General features: G+C 37.5%; 2 protein-coding genes across 2 annotated transcripts in view; one reads left to right on the top strand and one right to left on the bottom strand.

The window, feature by feature from the left end:
* The window catches only part of LOC134679024 (angiopoietin-related protein 2), a 121,967-nt gene that overhangs the window by 24,972 nt on the left and 77,553 nt on the right, over nt 1-19,442 (bottom strand). The window lies entirely within an intron of this gene.
* LOC134679107 (dynein intermediate chain 3, ciliary-like) lies at nt 12,019-18,566 on the top strand. Its single transcript, XM_063537949.1, has 7 exons — nt 12,019-12,212; nt 12,685-12,832; nt 13,155-13,889; nt 15,833-16,011; nt 16,808-16,940; nt 17,959-18,063; nt 18,366-18,566. Exons 1-7 carry the CDS (start codon nt 12,019-12,021, stop codon nt 18,564-18,566), a joined length of 1,695 nt encoding a protein of 564 aa, XP_063394019.1.

The following is a 19,442-nucleotide window of genomic DNA, read 5'->3' as shown; positions in this document are numbered from 1 at the left end:
TTGCCCTAAACTTATGTAGGTACTTATTTAGGTATTTTTTGTAAGGTGTAAAGGAATATGGTAGGATAGAGGATTTTTGTAGTTACTCGAGCGTGTCAGATTAAGATATGATATGTTGCTACGCGTGGAGTTCTATCTGAACCACTTTTAACCAGATGGCTACAAGTGGTCATGTTGACTCGTTGATTGGCGGGGGGTTAAAATAGTACATTAGGTACGGTACAAGTGCGAAAAATATAATTCGTAACGAGTGGCGATAAATTAAAAAACGACCGAAAGGAGTGTTTTAAATCGACATTAGTTGCAAATTAGGTAGGTACCTACCTATTCGCACATGTATTGTAGGTGCAACGCTTTAAAGTAAGTACCTATACATATGGCCTTTAAATTTTCGACATAGTAACGAAATGTGCTAATTATTGCACTAGTGCGGTAAAGTACCTAGCAGCGTTGTAGTGTAAAAATATTAATTAAATTGTGGTATTGGTCATTTTGATCCATGCTATAACAGAACTGTGCTGTGCTATTATTAAATGTGACAAATATTTGTAAGCGTTTTCTTCATCTGACAGTTAAAATATCTATTCATTCTTCATCAGTATTTCTAATGATTAGGTTTAATTATCGGAATAAAGCGCCAAAACAAAAGACAATGTAATATTGTATTCATAGATTTAGAAATAACGAAAATCAAATTGACAATTCAATCGAGAACTTTTTTGAAAAAATAATAACCTTTCTAAGTAGGTTCGTTTGGAATAGGCATGATGAGACACAGTAATAAAAATCACATTTAAAAAACATATATGTCCACATGGTTAAAAAAATGGCTAGTTTCAGTATAAACATTAGGATTAATAATATGTGCCTTTCCATGAGAGAAGGGTCCAGACTTCAAAATGTAGAAATAGACGTGTTTTTCCAGCTTAGTTTTACGCGTACCTATGTTAAATATATTGATGATTTGTGTCTATTATAATGGGAATTCTAAGCTACGAAGATATGTATATTTTTTTACTTATTCATGTTTTTTTGTTAAAAAAAGGATTGCATAGGTACGTCAATGGCATGGAATGACGTTACGCGTTACGCTGAATCGAGTTTATCATTTTTTCCTCACTTCAAAAAAATCTAATGTCATCCTACCCATACCGTTTGAAAAACACTAAGCGGTGAAGTACCCATGTTCTAACTGTATTAATTAAAAGGGATGGGTAGATCACGCTGGCGTGATACTGTCGCGGTCGCGCCCCTCCTATGCTAGCCTGGCTGCTGACATGAAAATAAACTGTAACGATCAAAATTATTCTCTACAGTGGTTGCATTTGAAATACATACGTTGCTAAAACTTGTAGGTATAAAACTATGCGTCGCACAAATTTTGATGGCACCAGGGCACCAATGATAAGTTATTCCGCGACACCAACAATTTGATCAAGCGGAGAAGGCCCGCACGCGCACGCGCGCGGTCTTGTTATTATGCAAGCGTCTCGTAAATTCACACCTGTAGGTAAACTGGCCCGGTTGGCTGATGTTTTGTAAAAACAGTTAACTTCAACTACTTTAACTAGGTACTAGCTTTTTCTCAGTGAATATTTCTAATTGAATGTTGGAAATCAGTATTTTACTATAATTCTAAGAGTCAGACCAAGCAACGTTGGTAGCTATTTTAATAGCACAGACTGTTCGAGTGTTATTTAAGCGTTATCATTTCATAGAAGATTGTGAAGTTTAAAAATAACACTTTCACACAAAAAATCACTGCCAACATAGCTTGTTCAAATTACAAATATTTTTCAAGCAGTCGTATTACATTTACTTTTTAGAGTCGGACCAAGCTAACTCTGCGTGGCATTTGCAATGACAACGTGTGGTCATATCAAATTGACACTCACTCACTTTGCTCCGTTCAAATCAGTGCTTAGTTAACATAGACGGAGTCTACAGTTACCAATTCCTGAACATTTATCAACATATTTTTAACAAAAAATAATCGACTTCTATGGCACCCGGTGAAAGATTATGGTAGATGATGCACTATGAAAAGGAGGTAAAACCACCCACTTTTCGTTTCTATAAGGGTCGTAATTCTAGCATAACCTAACCCACTTCTCTGATAGCAGTTCGGTCCTGTGAGGATCGCAGTTCGAACCTAATTAAACCCACTTTTCTAGTAGCATTTCGTGTCTGCAATGCTCGCAGTTCTAACCTAACCTAACCCACTTTTGTTTGGGTCTGTGAGGATCGCAGTTCAAACCTAACCTAACCCACTTAACAGCGCATATGGTGCGGTGTACGGGGGTTTGAGCGGGAGGGCTGGGTTTGGCGTCATCATACTTTATACCTACATTTTATGGTAGGTAATCATAGGGATTTATTTAGTTTAGGTATAGTGGTTTTCCGGATCAAGGTCCGGGTCTGAGTCCGAGTCCGGGTCCGAGTCCGGATCCGAGTCCGAGTCCGAGTCCGAACCAGATCGGGGTACGAGTCCGGGTCTAGGTGCGAGTCCGGGTCCCAGTCCAAGTCAAATTCGAAATTCGAAATCACCAAACGTGTACTATGTGTCGTTGAAGAGTTCTGTTCTGATCATCATCAGCAGTTCCACTTCATCAAATACGACAGTTTTTAAAGTAAATGCTTGATTTTATGATGAAAATACAGAAAATTCTATACGTATGCCTTTAATAAGATTTGAGGAGTTCCCTCGATTCCTCATGGATTCCATGTTCAGAACTTGAACTTGACATAAATATGGCTTAAAAACCTAACTTGCTTAACAAATATAACGAAGAGGAAAAATCGCCAAACGCGAGCTATGCGTTGTTAAAGAGTTCTGTTCTGATCATCATCCGCAGTTGCACTTCATCAAATGCAACAGTTTTTAATGAAATTGCTTGATTTTCTATTGAAAATACAAAAATCTCTATACGCATGCCTTTAAGATTTGAGGAGAGGATCCCATCATCAGAACTCGAGCTTGACAAAAGTGTGGCTTAAAAACTTAACTTGCTTAACAACACATCTTGATTTGAGGAGTTCCCTCGATTCCTCATGGATCCCATCATCAGAACTGGGTTTTGACAAAAACAGGACCAATCTGTATGCATATACATACAATCAAGAAAAGGATTTTCAAAATCAGTCCAGTAATGACGGAGATATGGAGTAACAAACATAAAAAATAAAATATAATAAAAAACATACAACCGAATTGATAACCTTCTCCTTTAGGATTTGGAAGTCGGTTAAAAAAGCCGTTCCAAACCTAGATATTTATAGTACATTTTTTTTCTGATTTCCAATATGAGGAATAATTGCTGAAAGTGACAAAATGAGGAGTGCATTCTATCAAGATGCAGTGCTGAGTTTTCATACTATAAAAAGTGAGCTAAAGAAATGCTTAAATTGGCAGTGTTCTAAGTCAATGACTGTCGCAATAGGCCCGCATAAAATACTTCGACAATACGTATGTCATATACTAGGAACTTTTGCGTGTCTATAGCCGCAGCTAGGTACTATTTGATCAAATATAGTTTATAGTTTTATAAGTAAAGAGTGCTGTATTTCGCCAACAAACTGTCAAGCAGTTTGGCGAAATCATATCATACTTTTGTTAAAATAAAATAAATACTTATATGATATCCAAAATGCTAATTGTTATAAAATGTTAAAATTACTTATTGATTTATAGGTATTAATTGCACTATGAGCGTCATTATTTATTTTTTCTTAACTAGTGTTAAAGTGGTTGGTTCGTGACTACAAAATTGACAATGACAGGACCCCTCTATACTATCTATTCTTTTTGCCTATAGTCAACTTACCCGCTGAATTAGGTAAGTACAGAAACATCTGACGAAACATTTGAAAGTCAACTGCGAGTCCTTTTATTGGATTTACGGTAAACCACTATATTCCGTAATTTAAATGAGTTTATGACCTCGATATTCTGCATTATACATATATTATACATACTTTGTATATACATATTATTTATTTTAATTGACATGTTTTTCATTAATTATACCTTTTTTATTTAGAACATAACGAGCATTAAGTAATAACTCGTAATTAATTATTCCCGATTTTTTGTTTTGACATACCTAAATGCATAAAATTGTTTACATGTGATTACTTACTCAGACATTTTTATGTTGTATTTTTGAATTTATTAAATAATGTAAGTTGACGATTGAAGATTGACAATCTTAATATAAATTCGTGTAGATTAGTTATGATAATTTATATTGTAATGGTATATTATGAGAATAAACATCTAAATCATTTACACAAGAAACTTGTAAGGATAAAAATTGTGCCCGAGAATTATGCCTCAACAAAGGCAAAGTAATGTTTCCTTGCAAATTACACAAATTATTAAAGTACATATTGGTGCTTAATAAGGGCAAGACAGTTAGGTTGATCAACATGGAATAAGCATGTTATTCTGTTAATGTTCGGTCTCTAATGGTAAACGGTTCGCACAATTTTTGTGTCCAGGCCTCGTAAATGCTGTTTATCATGTAATCTAGTGGCTCTGTGAGCTGTAGATCTTGCGAACATAGCTTAAAGCTGAATAAATGTATGGCACCGATGTTTAGAATAATTTAGAAAATTGAAATGACAATAAACATATTTTAGGTTTAGTCTTATAAAAATGAAACAAATACGCTTAGCCTGCGTTTAATATCCTAATACCGCCTAAACCAGCATTACAAAGGGTCTAGCCGTGTTTGTATGGGGCATCGGCCCCAGAAGCCAAATTGATTGCCGTTTTGCCAATTTATTAGGCCAGATGTAAGATGCAATTTCACCAAAAAAATAACCCTAAAATGCTGCAGGTTTTTGAGAAAATTAAAAAAAAAAGAAAATTGGTTTTCATTTTTTTTTATCTAAACTACCGAACCGATTTTTTTGTAACTTATACACATTATGTAAGTAATCTAGATGAATTATTTAAAAAAAATGGAGTTTCAAATATCCTTATAACTAGTAATATTTTCACTTTTAATTTTTCAAAAAAAATTTTTTAATATTTCCGAAATAGGGACACCCACCAATTTTGGGTATTTTATGTATAAATTAATGTTCTATAACATATTTTTTTTTCAAAAATATTCATTTGGCTCAACAGGGTAAAAATACCGTATGTATGTAATGTATGAACAGACACAACCGGGAGAACTCCCGGTCCCATATCGACCACCGCGCCGCTCTGTACGAATTTGAATTTCGAACGTAACAAATTGCTAAAATGGACTATAATATAGTCTATAATAGCCAATAATAATAATATTATAGGTAGAGAACATTTTGAGTAATTTTTTCAAAATTTTAGACCCAGACAGTTTCGGAGTTAAAGGGGAGGGGGAATGGTCATTTTTTGGGTATGTTCTTAAATAACTTCGAACCTATGTATTTTAAAATTATATAAAAATATGTCCATCTTTGGGTCACGAATTTACATACGTGTACCAAATTTCGACTTAATTGGTCCAGTAGTTTCCGAGAAAATAGGCTGCCACAGACGGACAGACAGACAGACGCACGAGTGATCCTATAAGAGCTTACGTTTTCCTCTAAGGACAGCGGGCTTTTTTCTATATAATCAATCGCATATTCTCGTAGCCGTTTGCAGATATTGCTAAGAACGTATAGTTAGACCGTAAAAAGTCTGCAGCGATTTTGATAGCCCACGCAGTGCAAGTGTCATTTTAAACGTCAAACTTCTAAAATTATGACGTATACTTAACACTTACATTATTAAATTATGACGTATACTTAACACTTACACTGCGTGGGCTATCAAATTCGCTGCAGACTTTGTTTGGTGCGACTTTAGTAATGTAACGATCTTGGAGATTTTGAAAATATTTTGTGTTAATCTCCTTTTTTTCCATTGCAAGATCAATATCAACGCAGCTCATATTAAAACGGAACTTTTTAGTGAGCCGCGTTTCCCGCCTTTTTATTTTTTTATTTCGTGACGCGCCGACAAGCAAGCCGCATACAGCCAGTCCATTTTAGCAATTTGTTACGTTCGAAATTCAAATTCGTACAGAGCGGCGCGGTGGTCGATATGGGACCGGGAGTTCTCCCGGTTGTGTCTGTTCATACATTACATACATACATACGGTATTTTTACCCTGTTGAGCCAAAAAATATTTTTGAAAAAAATATATGTTATAGAACATTAATTTATACATAAAATACCCAAAATTGGTGGGTGTCCCTATTTCGGAAATATTAAAAAAAAAATTTGAAAAATTAAAAGTGAAAATATTACTAGTTATAAGGATATTTGAAACTCCATTTTTTTTTAAATAATTCATCTAGATTACTTACATAATGTGTATAAGTTACAAAAAATCGGTTTGGTAGTTTAGATAAAAAAAAATGAAAACCAATTTTCTTTTTTTTTATTTTCTCAAAAACCTGCAGCATTTTAGGGTTATTTTTTTGGTGAAATTGCATCTTACATCTGGCCTAATAAATTGGCAAAACGGCAATCAATTTGGCTTCTGGGGCCGATGCCCCATACAAACACGGCTAGACCCTTTTCTGCATTTTTTGCCATTTACCTACTCTGTAAACATATTGTCTCAAAGAGAAAAAAAATCTTATGATATCGATTCGCTATTTTGTTTAGGCACGAGCTATGACGACTCCGACATTTAAAAAAAACCATAAACCGGATCGACAAAAAACTATTTACTTAATCATAGAATCCGGTCACAACATTTCACGAGAGTTGGTTGAGAATTGCGACCTGTTAAGTACCCAGAGCAGATCTACCGGAAAGCAAAATGCCCGAGTCGAAACGTAGACTTCGCTACTTTTCGGTCCATAATACTGAGGTAATAATTCATAATAAATAATAAGTAGTAGTATGTAGTCAGTCGCGGCGCGTCGTTGGGGACTCTTGCCGGCTGCGTCCTTATTGCCCGTAAGACCAGAGGGGCTACCGCGAAAACCGTTTTTCGCAAATTGCGGGGATCTTTCTCTTTTACTCCAATGAAGGCGTAATTAGAGTGACAGAGAAAAATGCCCGCAATTTGCGAACTTCGATTTTCGTGGTTATAGGCCAATCCCTAGACATACGTCAATGCAGCCAGCGCTGCTCGCAGCGCAACTCCACGCCACACGTTATTACGGCGATAATGTCTCTGAATTAGTTTAATGACCCCCTCCAACGATATTGAGTTAAAATTTTGCCCACGCGCTCATTAAAGTGATGTGAAACGCCGATTATTAATTGATTACACAATAAATTATAGGTAGTTAGGGAGGCGAATAGGGGAATTTTCGGCAATACTCGAGCGTGGCAGTTTAAGATATGAGAGATACCTTAGACCTAATAGAACAACCTTGTAAAGTATTTAGCTCTATATGTAGTGACGCGCGCCTAGGATAGACGATCAGATTAGTAAAAAAAAATGGATAGTCTGAAATACTCGAGCGCGTCAGATTAATATATTGGGGGTTGATTTTTAGTGTTTAAAGACTAAATTTAACTAATCTGACGATAAGTCCTTGACGCCGCCGAGTTATAGGGTCGCGAACTTGTAAAAAAAAACGTTAATCCTGCATTCTCGAGCGCATTTTTTATTTTTTTATTTTGAAGAATATAATCTAAAACTTACTAAAAATACAAAATCTGCCGGTTTCCGCATGACCGGAAGTGTGGAGGAGCCATTTCGTCTTCCTAAGAACGCGTTGCGGCATATAAGTCGCGAACGATACATTTTACAAAAAAAAAGTTTAAATAAACAAATAAGGTAATTTTATTTTACACAAAAAAGGTCTCTTTACATAAGAAAGGAAAAAAAAGAAACCAAACCAAACCAAAAAACCTTTTTCGGTCAGATTAAGAGAACCCACCAACATTTTTGTCAGATTAAAAAAATATGCTTTCAGGATACCGAGATAAACCTCCCCTATGAAAATCTGACGCGCTCGAGTATTTCAAAAAAACTTTTTTTTTTTGCATTTTCAAAAATTCATCGTAACTTATCGTCACGCCGAAATCGTCAGTTTTTTTAAAGGAAGCTTCCTTGGGGCCTACTTAACACCCCTTCCGAAAATCTGACGCGCTCGAGTAATTTTATTTTTTTTGCATTTTTGACTACTTTATATGCCTACCCCCACCACGCAAACCGGCAGATTAGTATACCGTTGTTATCAGAGGCACTCGGGGCATACGTAGTATGAATATCTGACGCGCTCGAGAATGCCCAAGTAACTGTTTTTTTTAACATTTTTGAAAAACCGTACACGCCAAACCCACCGCTAAAATGGTTTTTGCCATACGAGCTTTTCTTTTCGAAATTATTTTATCTTTCGATTTTGATAGGTCTCGACGGCGCCGTTGAATTACGCCATTTAGCTACCTCGCCTCCCTAACCATAGTGAGTTCTGTAAGAAAAGGCAAACTATTAGGTGCATGTGTATGTATCAAAATTGGCTAAATGGGTTACCTAAGCCCGCGGCGGGATGACAGGTTATAATTATAATATTTGATCTTTTGACGTAAGAGTGGAGTTTTATGGCTGGCCTATTCTAAATAACTATTTATTGCACCTAGTTAGCCGATCCCACATGGAGATGACACCTGTAATAGATTATACCTATAATCAATAATCAAAGCACCTATAATCTATAATCTAAAACGTCAAATCCCGCAAAATTGTATGAGCAATATCGAGTTCGAAAAATATTAGCATATTACCTATGGTAAACACGCCTATAATGGACGGTTGAATGGATGGTGCCAACCATTAATGAAACGTAAACCACAAATTCTGCAAAATAAGTAATGTACGAATTTTTATGTAACCCCTTTATTCATATAACTTTACTGGCCATGTTATATCCCTGTCCTAAGTGTCCTACTAATTCCTACATAAGTCAAAATGTCAGAAATCTTAAAAAGAAAAAGCGCCATACTGTCCATACTAGTTTTAATGTGTTAAATTGCAGAAAATTTCATTAAAAATGTTATTTATAAGTAGAGTCTCATTGGGAAGAGAAGAGTCGTGGAATGTATTGGGCACCATTTAGGCACTGGTCCCACCGCGAGCTAGTAAGCTATGAGCTATCGGCTATAAACACGAACAAAAGATAAGCACATCCCGTGTAAATAAAAGAGACACGGCGATATTTATAGTTACTCGCCCAGCGGTGAGCTATAAATATCGCCGTGTCTCTTTTATTTACACGGGAGTGCTTATCTTTTGTTCGTGTTTATAGCCGATAGCTCATAGTTTACTAGCTCGCGGTGGGACCAGTGCCTTATTCCACGAATCTTCTCTTTCCGAACAGACTCTATCACTGAAATATCTTAAATATTCGAAATGTTATCTTGAACGTTTCACGAATGGGGCCGTTCCTATTATTAGAGTTAGACCGAGAAAAGTCTGCAGCGATTTTGATAGCATGCGCTGTGCAAGTGATATTTTAAACGTCACTCTTGTATGAAATTATGATATATAAATTACACTTGCACTGTGCGTGTGCTATCAAAATCGTAACAGACTTTTCTTGGTCTAACTCTATGTAGTTTTATTCATTTCAGACAATAATTCATCTGGCAACCGATGACAAATACAATAGATGTAGGACATACATAATACATATTTAGGTACCTACTATGACTTGAGGGTACGACAAAGCTTTAACTTTGAATACCAATATACATAGATAAAATATTGAGGTCTACTCTACCCTACATAAGATAAAATACACTCCCCCAAACCCCCAGAGTCTAAAATACAATAAAAGCACAGTAGGTACACATACAAAACTCCTATAATCTAATACCTTTAAACGAGCAATTCTTGTATATTTATTTATATTTATAATATACAAGGTGATCAATCTAAATGGGTAAGTATGGAGAAGTCAGAAACTATGAGAGATAGCGAAATCTGTTCTTAGGAACCATGGCGTCGATTTTAGATTTACTAGTAATGACATTCAATTTTTTTTAAACTCATCACTCAGTCAGCAGCAGAAGTTGCTAACCGGGCCAGGTGTTGAAAATGATCTTGACGCGACTTTATTGTCAACAGAATAAGAAAATGTAAAGGTAATTTTGAACACCACGCCCTCTTAGCAACTTCTGCTGCTGACTGTACATAACCGGGAATCGAACCTGGTCAATATTCTTCATGTAATCGGGTGTAGTAAGTATTTATTTGTATAATTGATCCTGAAAGTATAAGGACCAAATTTTGATTATGAAATCTTGTGTAAACATTAGACTGAAATGCCCACAATTTAAATAATTTGCAAAATGTTGTCATTAATATGAATCGGTCACTTCGAGCAACAAGGAAGGGAGGCGGCATTCGCACTATTTCCCCTCTGCCGAGGTACAAGATTAGCGCGTCAATCTAATCTAGCGCGGGTAATAAAACTAGTTGCACTTGGATTTTTCACTAGACTGAGTCCAGACGTGCGCGTGAACACTGCTGCACAAAAATGCCTGTTTGTTCGGTTTTCTGTTATAAAACTAAAGAGGTCGGGGACATCAAATTTACAAAAAGAAAGTGTTACATTTCACATGTAATATTTTTTTTTACATATCATACGTTTAATTACATTTAAATACAATTATTATATTTTAGTCTCAAGTAATTGTTGGATTTATCGATTTTGCTCGCTCAGTACAAATTACGGATCGGTCGAGCGACAAATCCGACTTCTCATCTCTCAAAATACAATGACATACTTCAACGAAAATGTGTTAGTGTGCGAGTTGTGACACTAGTCACAAGAGATCGAGGTTTGCAAGATTTGTCTTTGACGTGTGTCATTTTCTATGTATTCGTGTTGTCATTACAGATTGGATTTTGTATGTAAGTGTATGAGAAGTGCGACTGTGTGCACCTTTCCCCCCGCGAAAAATGGCAGAAAGATTTGTACGGTGAGATATCGCTTGGGACCGACGTGTCGGAATCCGGTGTTGCTCGAAGATCGGTCATCAACTCATCATCAATCATTTATCTGAATAGACCACTTATGCCTGAGACTTATGCATATCTTCTACATCGATATTATGCATTACGCTACGTCTTACGTAGGCGAACAACGCGCGAACGCGGCGCGGCGCGGCGCGGCGAAATCAATCCTTTGATGCCCATAGAAGTGTTCTACGTAAGCGATCTCGTTGCGAGCGAGCGAGCGAAGCGATTTCTAAAATAAAATAATTATCTTATTGTTGGGTTTTTCTTTCATTTACATAAACAATATTAAAAATTTGTGACTTGTGATTCGCACCATCAACAATAACAACGAAAAATGTTACATAATTTATACCTAACATTATTTACAGAGACTTCGACCAGGTTCGATTCCCGGTTATATATGATAGATTTAAAAAAATGTAATGCCATTATTATTAAATCTAAAATCGAAGCCACAGTTCCTAAGAACAGGTTTCGCTATCTCTCATAGTTTCTGACTTCTCCATACTGACCCATTTGGATTGATCACCCTGTATATATCGGGGATTTCGGAAACGGCTCTAACGATTTCTATGAATTTGCGGGTTTTCGGGGCCGAAAAATCGATCTAGCTAGTCTCTCTCTCTGGGAAAACGCGCATTTTTGAGTTTTTATACGATTTCCGAGCAAACTCGGTCTCCCAGATATTAATTAGTCTTGTGTTTACATAAACAAAGAATATAATAGGTACTCACTAGGAGGTCCAGATCTAGTCCCGGCGCGCTCATTCTTTCTTCCGTGTTTGTGGTGTCTAGTCCAGATCACGTACAGATTGGCCGACGATGGCTCAAAGTACTCAAGGTTACAGTCGAAACGGGGCAAGTAAAAAAAAGTGGTATTCTTGTCAAAAACTGCAGCAATTGTTTTAGACATATATCAGTCGATTTCTTGTATGTTTCCTTGCACTATTACTATTTTTTATTGTTACATAAATTAATATTCCAGTAATTAATATTTAAAATAAAGTATTTTATTTAATTTATTTGAGAAAAGGCCTGCAAATAACTGTGTAATGTATACTTACTCGTATATAAAGAAACGGCGAGACTTCGGAAGACAGCCCATGTTCTGTGAACAAGGGCCAGAATTGTGCGACACCATTCTGCCTAACCCCATTGAACAGAAAGCTTTCATACTGCGGAACCCAGTACACCAGGCCATCCAGAACACTCCAAACTTCTCGCAACATGAAATCAACACAAGGCGGTAGATAAACTATATAAGCCTTCTCAGTGACAGTAGGATCCGTAGCTATTTCAAACCAGAGTGGTGAACGCAGTAGTGTGTCTGTTACCTCGTGTGCCATTTGAACCCCGATGAAGAAAAAGAACTGCTCTTTTTATCCCAATTTAATCCCCTAAATAAGCAAAATGTGGCTGAACGTAATATATATATTTAGATGACTTCAATTACTTCTAAGTGAATAAAGTCAAACATTTGTGGTATCAGGAACGAATGTCCCTTTAAATTTTTTTGCTTCATAAACTTCTTATATGTGGCATTCCATCATCCAAGGGTCCTTATGCACATGGAGCATAAGGACCTTTTAGGCATGGAACGCTGCATACATTTTAAGAATAAACGGGATTTCTATTACACCCCTATCGAGGTATTTGGCTAAGCATTCCTATTCCAAATACCAGGTTGCTGCCGTGTGCCTAATATGCTTATTTTGTAGAGCTAAATACAATACGACGGGAATCAACCACGCTGAAGGTGGCTGGCCCAAGGATATCAATGTACTCGACCCTGAAGCCACGCAACGTTACCGCCGCAAGGTCGAAAAGGAAGATGAATATATCAACTGTGTCAATGCTCTCTGCCCCGTAAGCTTCTTATTATATTTTAAGTGTTTGTACCTAACACAGAAAATGTACCTCATCAATAATTTCGCTATCGAAATTGATGATACGTACACTAACTAAATACATAGAGTTAGACCAAGAAAAGTCTGCAGCGATTTTGATAGCCTGCGCAGTATAAGTGTTATTATACGTTATAATTTCATAGAAGTTTGAAGTTTATAATATGAAAACACCTAACACTTGCACTGCGTGGGCTATCAAGATCTCTGCAGAATTGTCTTGGTCTTACTCTAGTTCTTATTCTTAATGCTCATATTTTATGGTTACCTCATAAATTGTACAGGGTATGGAACACTACGCACTGCAAAATAATGCAATCGATATGTACCAAATATATTACTCGGATATGGCTAGTATGCCGCCCGTAGAGAAGAACAGCATGCGCACTGTCAACGTGTACCGCGACCCTATGGGAGGCCGCCCCATTTCCTCCATCTGCTGGCAGCCCGAAGGTCAAATGCGATTTGCTGTTTCTTACGTGGACATGAATTTTTACCGTAACCCACAAGGCAGCATCTACGGATTATTATGGGACGTGGAGACCCCCGCGGAGCCATTTATGAATTTTATGCCTCCGTCCATATTACTGGATTTACAATTTAATCCAAAAGATAGCACTATGCTGGCGGGAGGACTAGTTACCGGCCAAGTAGTGTTGTTTGACATACGGCGCGGGAGCCAAGCGGTGTCGGCGTGCCCGCCGCACGTGGCGCACCGTGACATGGTGCGTAATGTGCTCTTCATAAACAGCAAGTCCGGACTAGAATTCTTTTCGGGCGGAGCCGATGGTACGTGTAAATGGTGGGACGCGCGAAATATGTCCGAGCCTACTGATGAAATGATTATTGATATCGCGAAATACACGTTTGATGTTCCTAGCATGGCAAAAGCTTTCGGCATTAGCACGTTGGAATACGAATTCACTATCCCAACGCGATTCATGGTCGGAACAGACAACGGTTACGTCGTTAACGGTAACCGGAAAGGAAAAACTCAACTGGATAAACTACCAATCCAGGTGAGATATAGTGTCACAATTAAACGAATGTTCAGTACCTAATCAACTAATCATACCTAAACTGATTGTTATGAAAGACTTATACAGCATTTACACTTGTTTAATTCATCTCTTCTTTTTAACCGACTTCTAAATCTATAATTTTTAAGAAATAAAAACCGACTTCTATTGGGGCCGGTGAAAGATTATTTTAGATGGTGCACTATGTAGAAAAGGAGGTAAAACCACCCACTTTCCTAGTAGCATTTTGTTTCTGTAAGGGTCGCAGTTCTAATCTAACAAACAAAAGTGTTTGTTTGGTTCTGTGAGGATCGCAGTTCAAACCTAGCCTAATCCACTTAACGGCGCATGCGGTGCGGTGTAAGGGGCTACCTCCAGAATCTCGCGAACTAAATCATCATCATCAGAAAATCAAGTATTTTCATTAAAAACTGTCGCATTTGATGAAGTGGAACTACTGATGATGACCAGAACGGAACTCTTTAACGACGCATAGCTCGCATTTGGCGAATTTTCCTCTTCGTTATGTTTGTTAAGCAGGTTTGGTTTTTAAGCCACATTTATGTCAAGCTCAAGTTCTGAACATGGGATCCATGAGGACTCGAGGGAACTCCTCGAATCTTTAAGGCATACGTATAGATTTTTTTGTATTTACATCATAAAATCAAGTATTTACATTAAAAACTGTCACATTTGATGAAGTGGAACTGCTGATGATGATCAGAACATAACTCTTCAACGACGCATAGTACACGTTTGGTGATTTCGAATTTAGATTTTGACTTGGAGTGGGACCCGGACTCGGACCCAGAACCGGACTCATACCCGGATCCGATTCGGACTGTGACCCGAATTCGGACCCGGACTCGGACCCGGATTTAGACAACGGACTTGGACTCAGACTCGGACTCGGATCCGGAATCGGACTCGGACTCGGACCTACTCGGACCCGGACTCGGACTCGCACCCGGACTCGGACTCGCACCCAGACCCGGACCCGGGTCCGAGTCCGGCCCCGGAAAACCACTATGATAAACCACTATGATTACCTACCATAAGATGTAGGTATAAAGTATGATGATGCCAATCTTACAAGTTGCCTCCAGAAACTCGCGAACTAAATTGACATGACATGAGTTTGACAAATAAAATGATACCAGGAATAGCAAAGAAAAAATAGTCACGGGTATATGTCGATAAAATGATATCGATAAGTAGGTAAGTTGTTGCACTTACTACCCAAGTCATAATTATAAAGGGGTTACAATTTAAGTCACAACCGATTTCGATTTATATGAATGTGACCAGAAAAGTGGTTGATTATATTGGAAGGTCGTGATTTGACGTTACCGATCAAATCAGGAGGTGTGGATGCGAATGACATATTTCTATATAAAATATTTACAATATTTTTAATCCAATATCCTTGTCTCTATTACTTACTATAAAATTGCATAATTTTCGAAATACCAAGTAACATTTGTAAAATAACTTAAATTACTTAAAGATACATTTTAACTGACCGTGCAACAGTAGCGCCCCTAGCGGTGAATTTTCGCGATATTCTCTAATTCAAACTTTTTTGAAAATATCGATATGAACAGCACTGGCCAAACTGTGGTATCATTTGTGCAGATTGACCTGTCAATTTAGTTCGCGAGATTCTGGAGGTAGCCCCTTACACCGCACCGCATGCGCCGTTAAGTGGATTAGGCTAGGTTTGAACTGCGATCCTCACAGTACCAAACAAACACTTTTGTTTGTTAGATTAGAACTGCGACCCTTACAGAAACGAAATGCTACTAGGAAAGTGGGTGGTTTTACCTCCTTGTCTACATAGTGCACCATCTAAAATAATTTTTCACCGGCCCCCATAGAAGTCGGTTTTTTTTTCTTAAAAATTATGTAGGTATTGTTTCATTCATCTCATATTGTGCTTACAGTACCCAGCACATACTGGCACGGTGCGGTCATTGGAGCGCAATCCGTATTTCTTGAAGGACTTCTTGACCGTGGGAGACTGGAGGCTGCAGGTGTGGAGCGAGGATTGCCACGACTCACCCGTGCTGTCGATGCCTCCGATGCGACACAAAATTACTTGCGCCACGTGGAGTCCCACGAGGTTCGTCTAATTATAATTATTGTACAATAAATAGGTATAATGTACAGAAATAGTTCAAACCTTAACCTAACTGACGGTTCTCGACTCTTATGAAAATGCGGCTAGATTTATCAAGTTAAATCATAAACGCATACACGTAGTAATTTATTATAATACCTCAAAACGGCATTTTTTTCTCAAAAGCCCCTGGCCGCGTCTGATTTACTAATAATTACTTATTTCATCGATATATCTTTCTCGGGGATTATTTTTATAATATTAGTACATTCTCTACAGGGTGATTCATGAGACGTGAGCAGGACTAATCCTGCATACTCAGTAACTGATAATTGATCGATCACTCGACAGTGATATTTAGGTGAAACAACCAAACTTTTTCCTATTATTTAACTTTTTGGTGAGGGCAAATTTCATTCTCTACAACCATGGTCACCCTACAAGACCTAATTAATAAACATAAAACCTCTTTAACCGTAATGACAGTATTTTGATTACGAAGAAAATAAACTGTCAAACTTGAGTGACATACGACTTTTCAAAAGTAACCAGACAGTGATGACAGTTATGACATTCAATTTGACATAGAATATCGGTAGTTTAGTATTCTACTTTTAGGGTGACCATGCATGTCGTAAATAAATTAATAACTTTTTTTTCAACACGACTAGAAAATTAACGTTAACCTCACTAATACTGATACGAAACAGTTGCTTATAATTTACGAACTGCGCAGTGTTAGTCCTGCTCACGTCTCCTGAATCACCCTGTATATACTGTACTGTAACTTAACCGGCAGGTGCTCCCTGCTACTGAGCACGGGCGCGGACGGCGTCATCTCGGCGTGGGACCTCCTGCGCAGCCAGAGAAAACCCGTCCTTACGATGTATTTGGGCGACGACCCCCTTGTCAAAGTCAGGATTCACGAACAGGTATACCTACCTACATATACCTGCTTAAATATATTAAAAGGGATGCAATTTGGAAGGAGCCATAAGAGTACAAATCCTCTATAGACAGCGATAGTACGTAACAAAACGTTGGTAAACCAATTAGGACCTACCAACCAGAAGGGATATAAGAAGGTTTTGCATTGATTTTATTTTAGGGAATTTATGATGATTTTAATACCGTCTAGCATATATAATTTGGACCAGCCTATCGAGCTTAATGTGAGACTATTTCACCGATTCCTTAGTACGATTTAAAGAAACAAAAGGTTAATATGCTGCCAAAATATGCCATCTAAGTGTCCTTTTCATAATCGTGAAACAATCAATTAATAAAAATAATCAATTAATCAGTTAATTAATCATGAATTGAGCAATCGCTCAATTGAACATCCACAGAATAAATGTGGTGAATTTTTAATTTTACATGAAAACGACTTTTTATGTAACATTTTGGATTCCCGTCAATTTCTGACGAAAGCGAAATGAGGGAAACTGCTAAAATAATCTAACCGACATTCATGGCGTTGAACCATGGCTAGAGCAGGTCGATAGAAATGCTCCGTGATGGTTATATTGTATACCAAAGTCGGGGTTGTCGTAAGTAACATGCCATATTCTCTAAAAGGCCACCATGCACAGATCCAAAACTTTTTTCCAATTAAAAGAAATGATTAGGCTATGCCCAGATGTTTCGCTTTACGAATCATATGTAATAGAACGATTTCTTTTATGTAATATCTCGTCTTGTTCGCAAACCGCAAATTTTCTTGTAGTATTTGTCCACAATCGTTGCAGTTACTCGGGAGGATTAGGTAAATATTGTCCAAACCATATGCTTTACGTGATGTCCCAGGACGAAATTTTACTTAGGTACATATTATTAAAGCACTAATTTAACCATACCTATGTGTAATACTGAAATAAAAATATAATACCAGAAAAAACGGCTAAGTTGCATCCATAATTTACGATACGGTCCTTATTCTATTTTTTACAGGGTGCGCTAGTAGCTGTTGGTACTCAAAAAGGCTCTACTTTTATGTTGGAACTATCAGCATTCATGACTGCATCTGACAAAAATGACAAGAATCTCATGATGGCGGTAAGTTACATTTACATTCAACGTGTTGAAAATACAATATTTCTGGATCTAACTTCAAGGTGTCTACAGTCAGCAGTGTTGTGTTTTAAGTAAATGGAATGTTCAAGAGGGTTTACTCCTTTAACAATAAAACGTAGGTATTTGTAATAGTTAGGAAGTTTACACTTCACCTTCCTAGCGAAAGTACAAATGTGGTAATTTTCGAATTTAAACTGTTGTGAGACATACTAACATTGTATAATTTGACTAAAAACATGTGAGTCTAAACCGTAAAATTATTCAATGTGGTAATTTGAATTTAGGTATTTGAACGCGAGACAAAGCGAGAAAAAATTCTTGAAGCCCGACTTCGTGAAATCCGTTTGAAGCAGCGGCAAGCGGAAGAAGGCAGCCCACGGCACAGTTTAGGCCTCGATGATCCCTCGGCTGGTGACCGCGATTTGGCCGAGGCCACTCAAGACTATTTCAATGTTGTCAAGAAGGAATTCGCTGCCATGTATTGAGGCCTACGTAGGAGTAGCACAACCAGATCCACTGTAGTGATTTTGATGACCACGTGATTGACGTAACTTGTAGAATTCTGAATAATTTAGATTATATTATCTGTGGTACTCACACATTAACATACTTTTCTTTATGTGAGTAAGCAAACTACAGTGAATTTAAGTTTCAGTACTCTAGACACTGGAAAGGCGGGCAAGGCAAAAGTGGCGTGTAGTAAAATGATGACAATGAAAATGATTATTTACTTACCTAATTTTGTTCTTAACTATCAAATCTTAAGTAGGTCCTCGTACTCGATATTTCTTTACTGAATTAGGTGTCATTAGTTATTAGTCTGTTCGAGATCCTGAAAACGGTGAAAAATAAAGATACTACTCCTAAAAATACGTGAGATACCCTTAGAGTATATAACCAACGGAGACGCCATGTCTAAAATTTTCGGTACAAAATAGTCTGCCGTTTTTTGCGGGGGAGGGGCACATCAAATGTATAGGTACGTCATGTCAGATAAACGTCAGTCCATACATATGGTTGACATGTGGTTGACCATTGGCCGCCTATTTTCGACAGAGGGGAACGCCTGTTAATGGCGGCTCCATTGTTAGTTACTCCGAGGAGATACCTCATTAGATTCGTCATGATGTCTAGAAAAATGTATTCGAAGCGTGTATTTGCACACAAAAAGTGGTTTTTTCACGCCGCGCGCGTTTCTCGAAAATGAGGCGCGGAGGCCTGTGTTCAGCGTTGGATAAAAAGTATAAATAATGGAGATACAGTTCTGCAAGTATGGAATGTTTGATTGGAAATATCCTCCTCTTTTATAATATTAATTTTGGTTTCTTAAATATTAACGCTTTTTGAGATATTAGGGAAAT

Source organism: Cydia fagiglandana, chromosome Z (assembly GCF_963556715.1).
Source record: "Cydia fagiglandana chromosome Z, ilCydFagi1.1, whole genome shotgun sequence".
Taxonomy (NCBI): Eukaryota; Metazoa; Arthropoda; class Insecta; order Lepidoptera; family Tortricidae; genus Cydia; species Cydia fagiglandana.
Note: the sequence above shows the minus strand (reverse complement) of the source record. Positions and strands in the feature narration are given on the sequence as shown.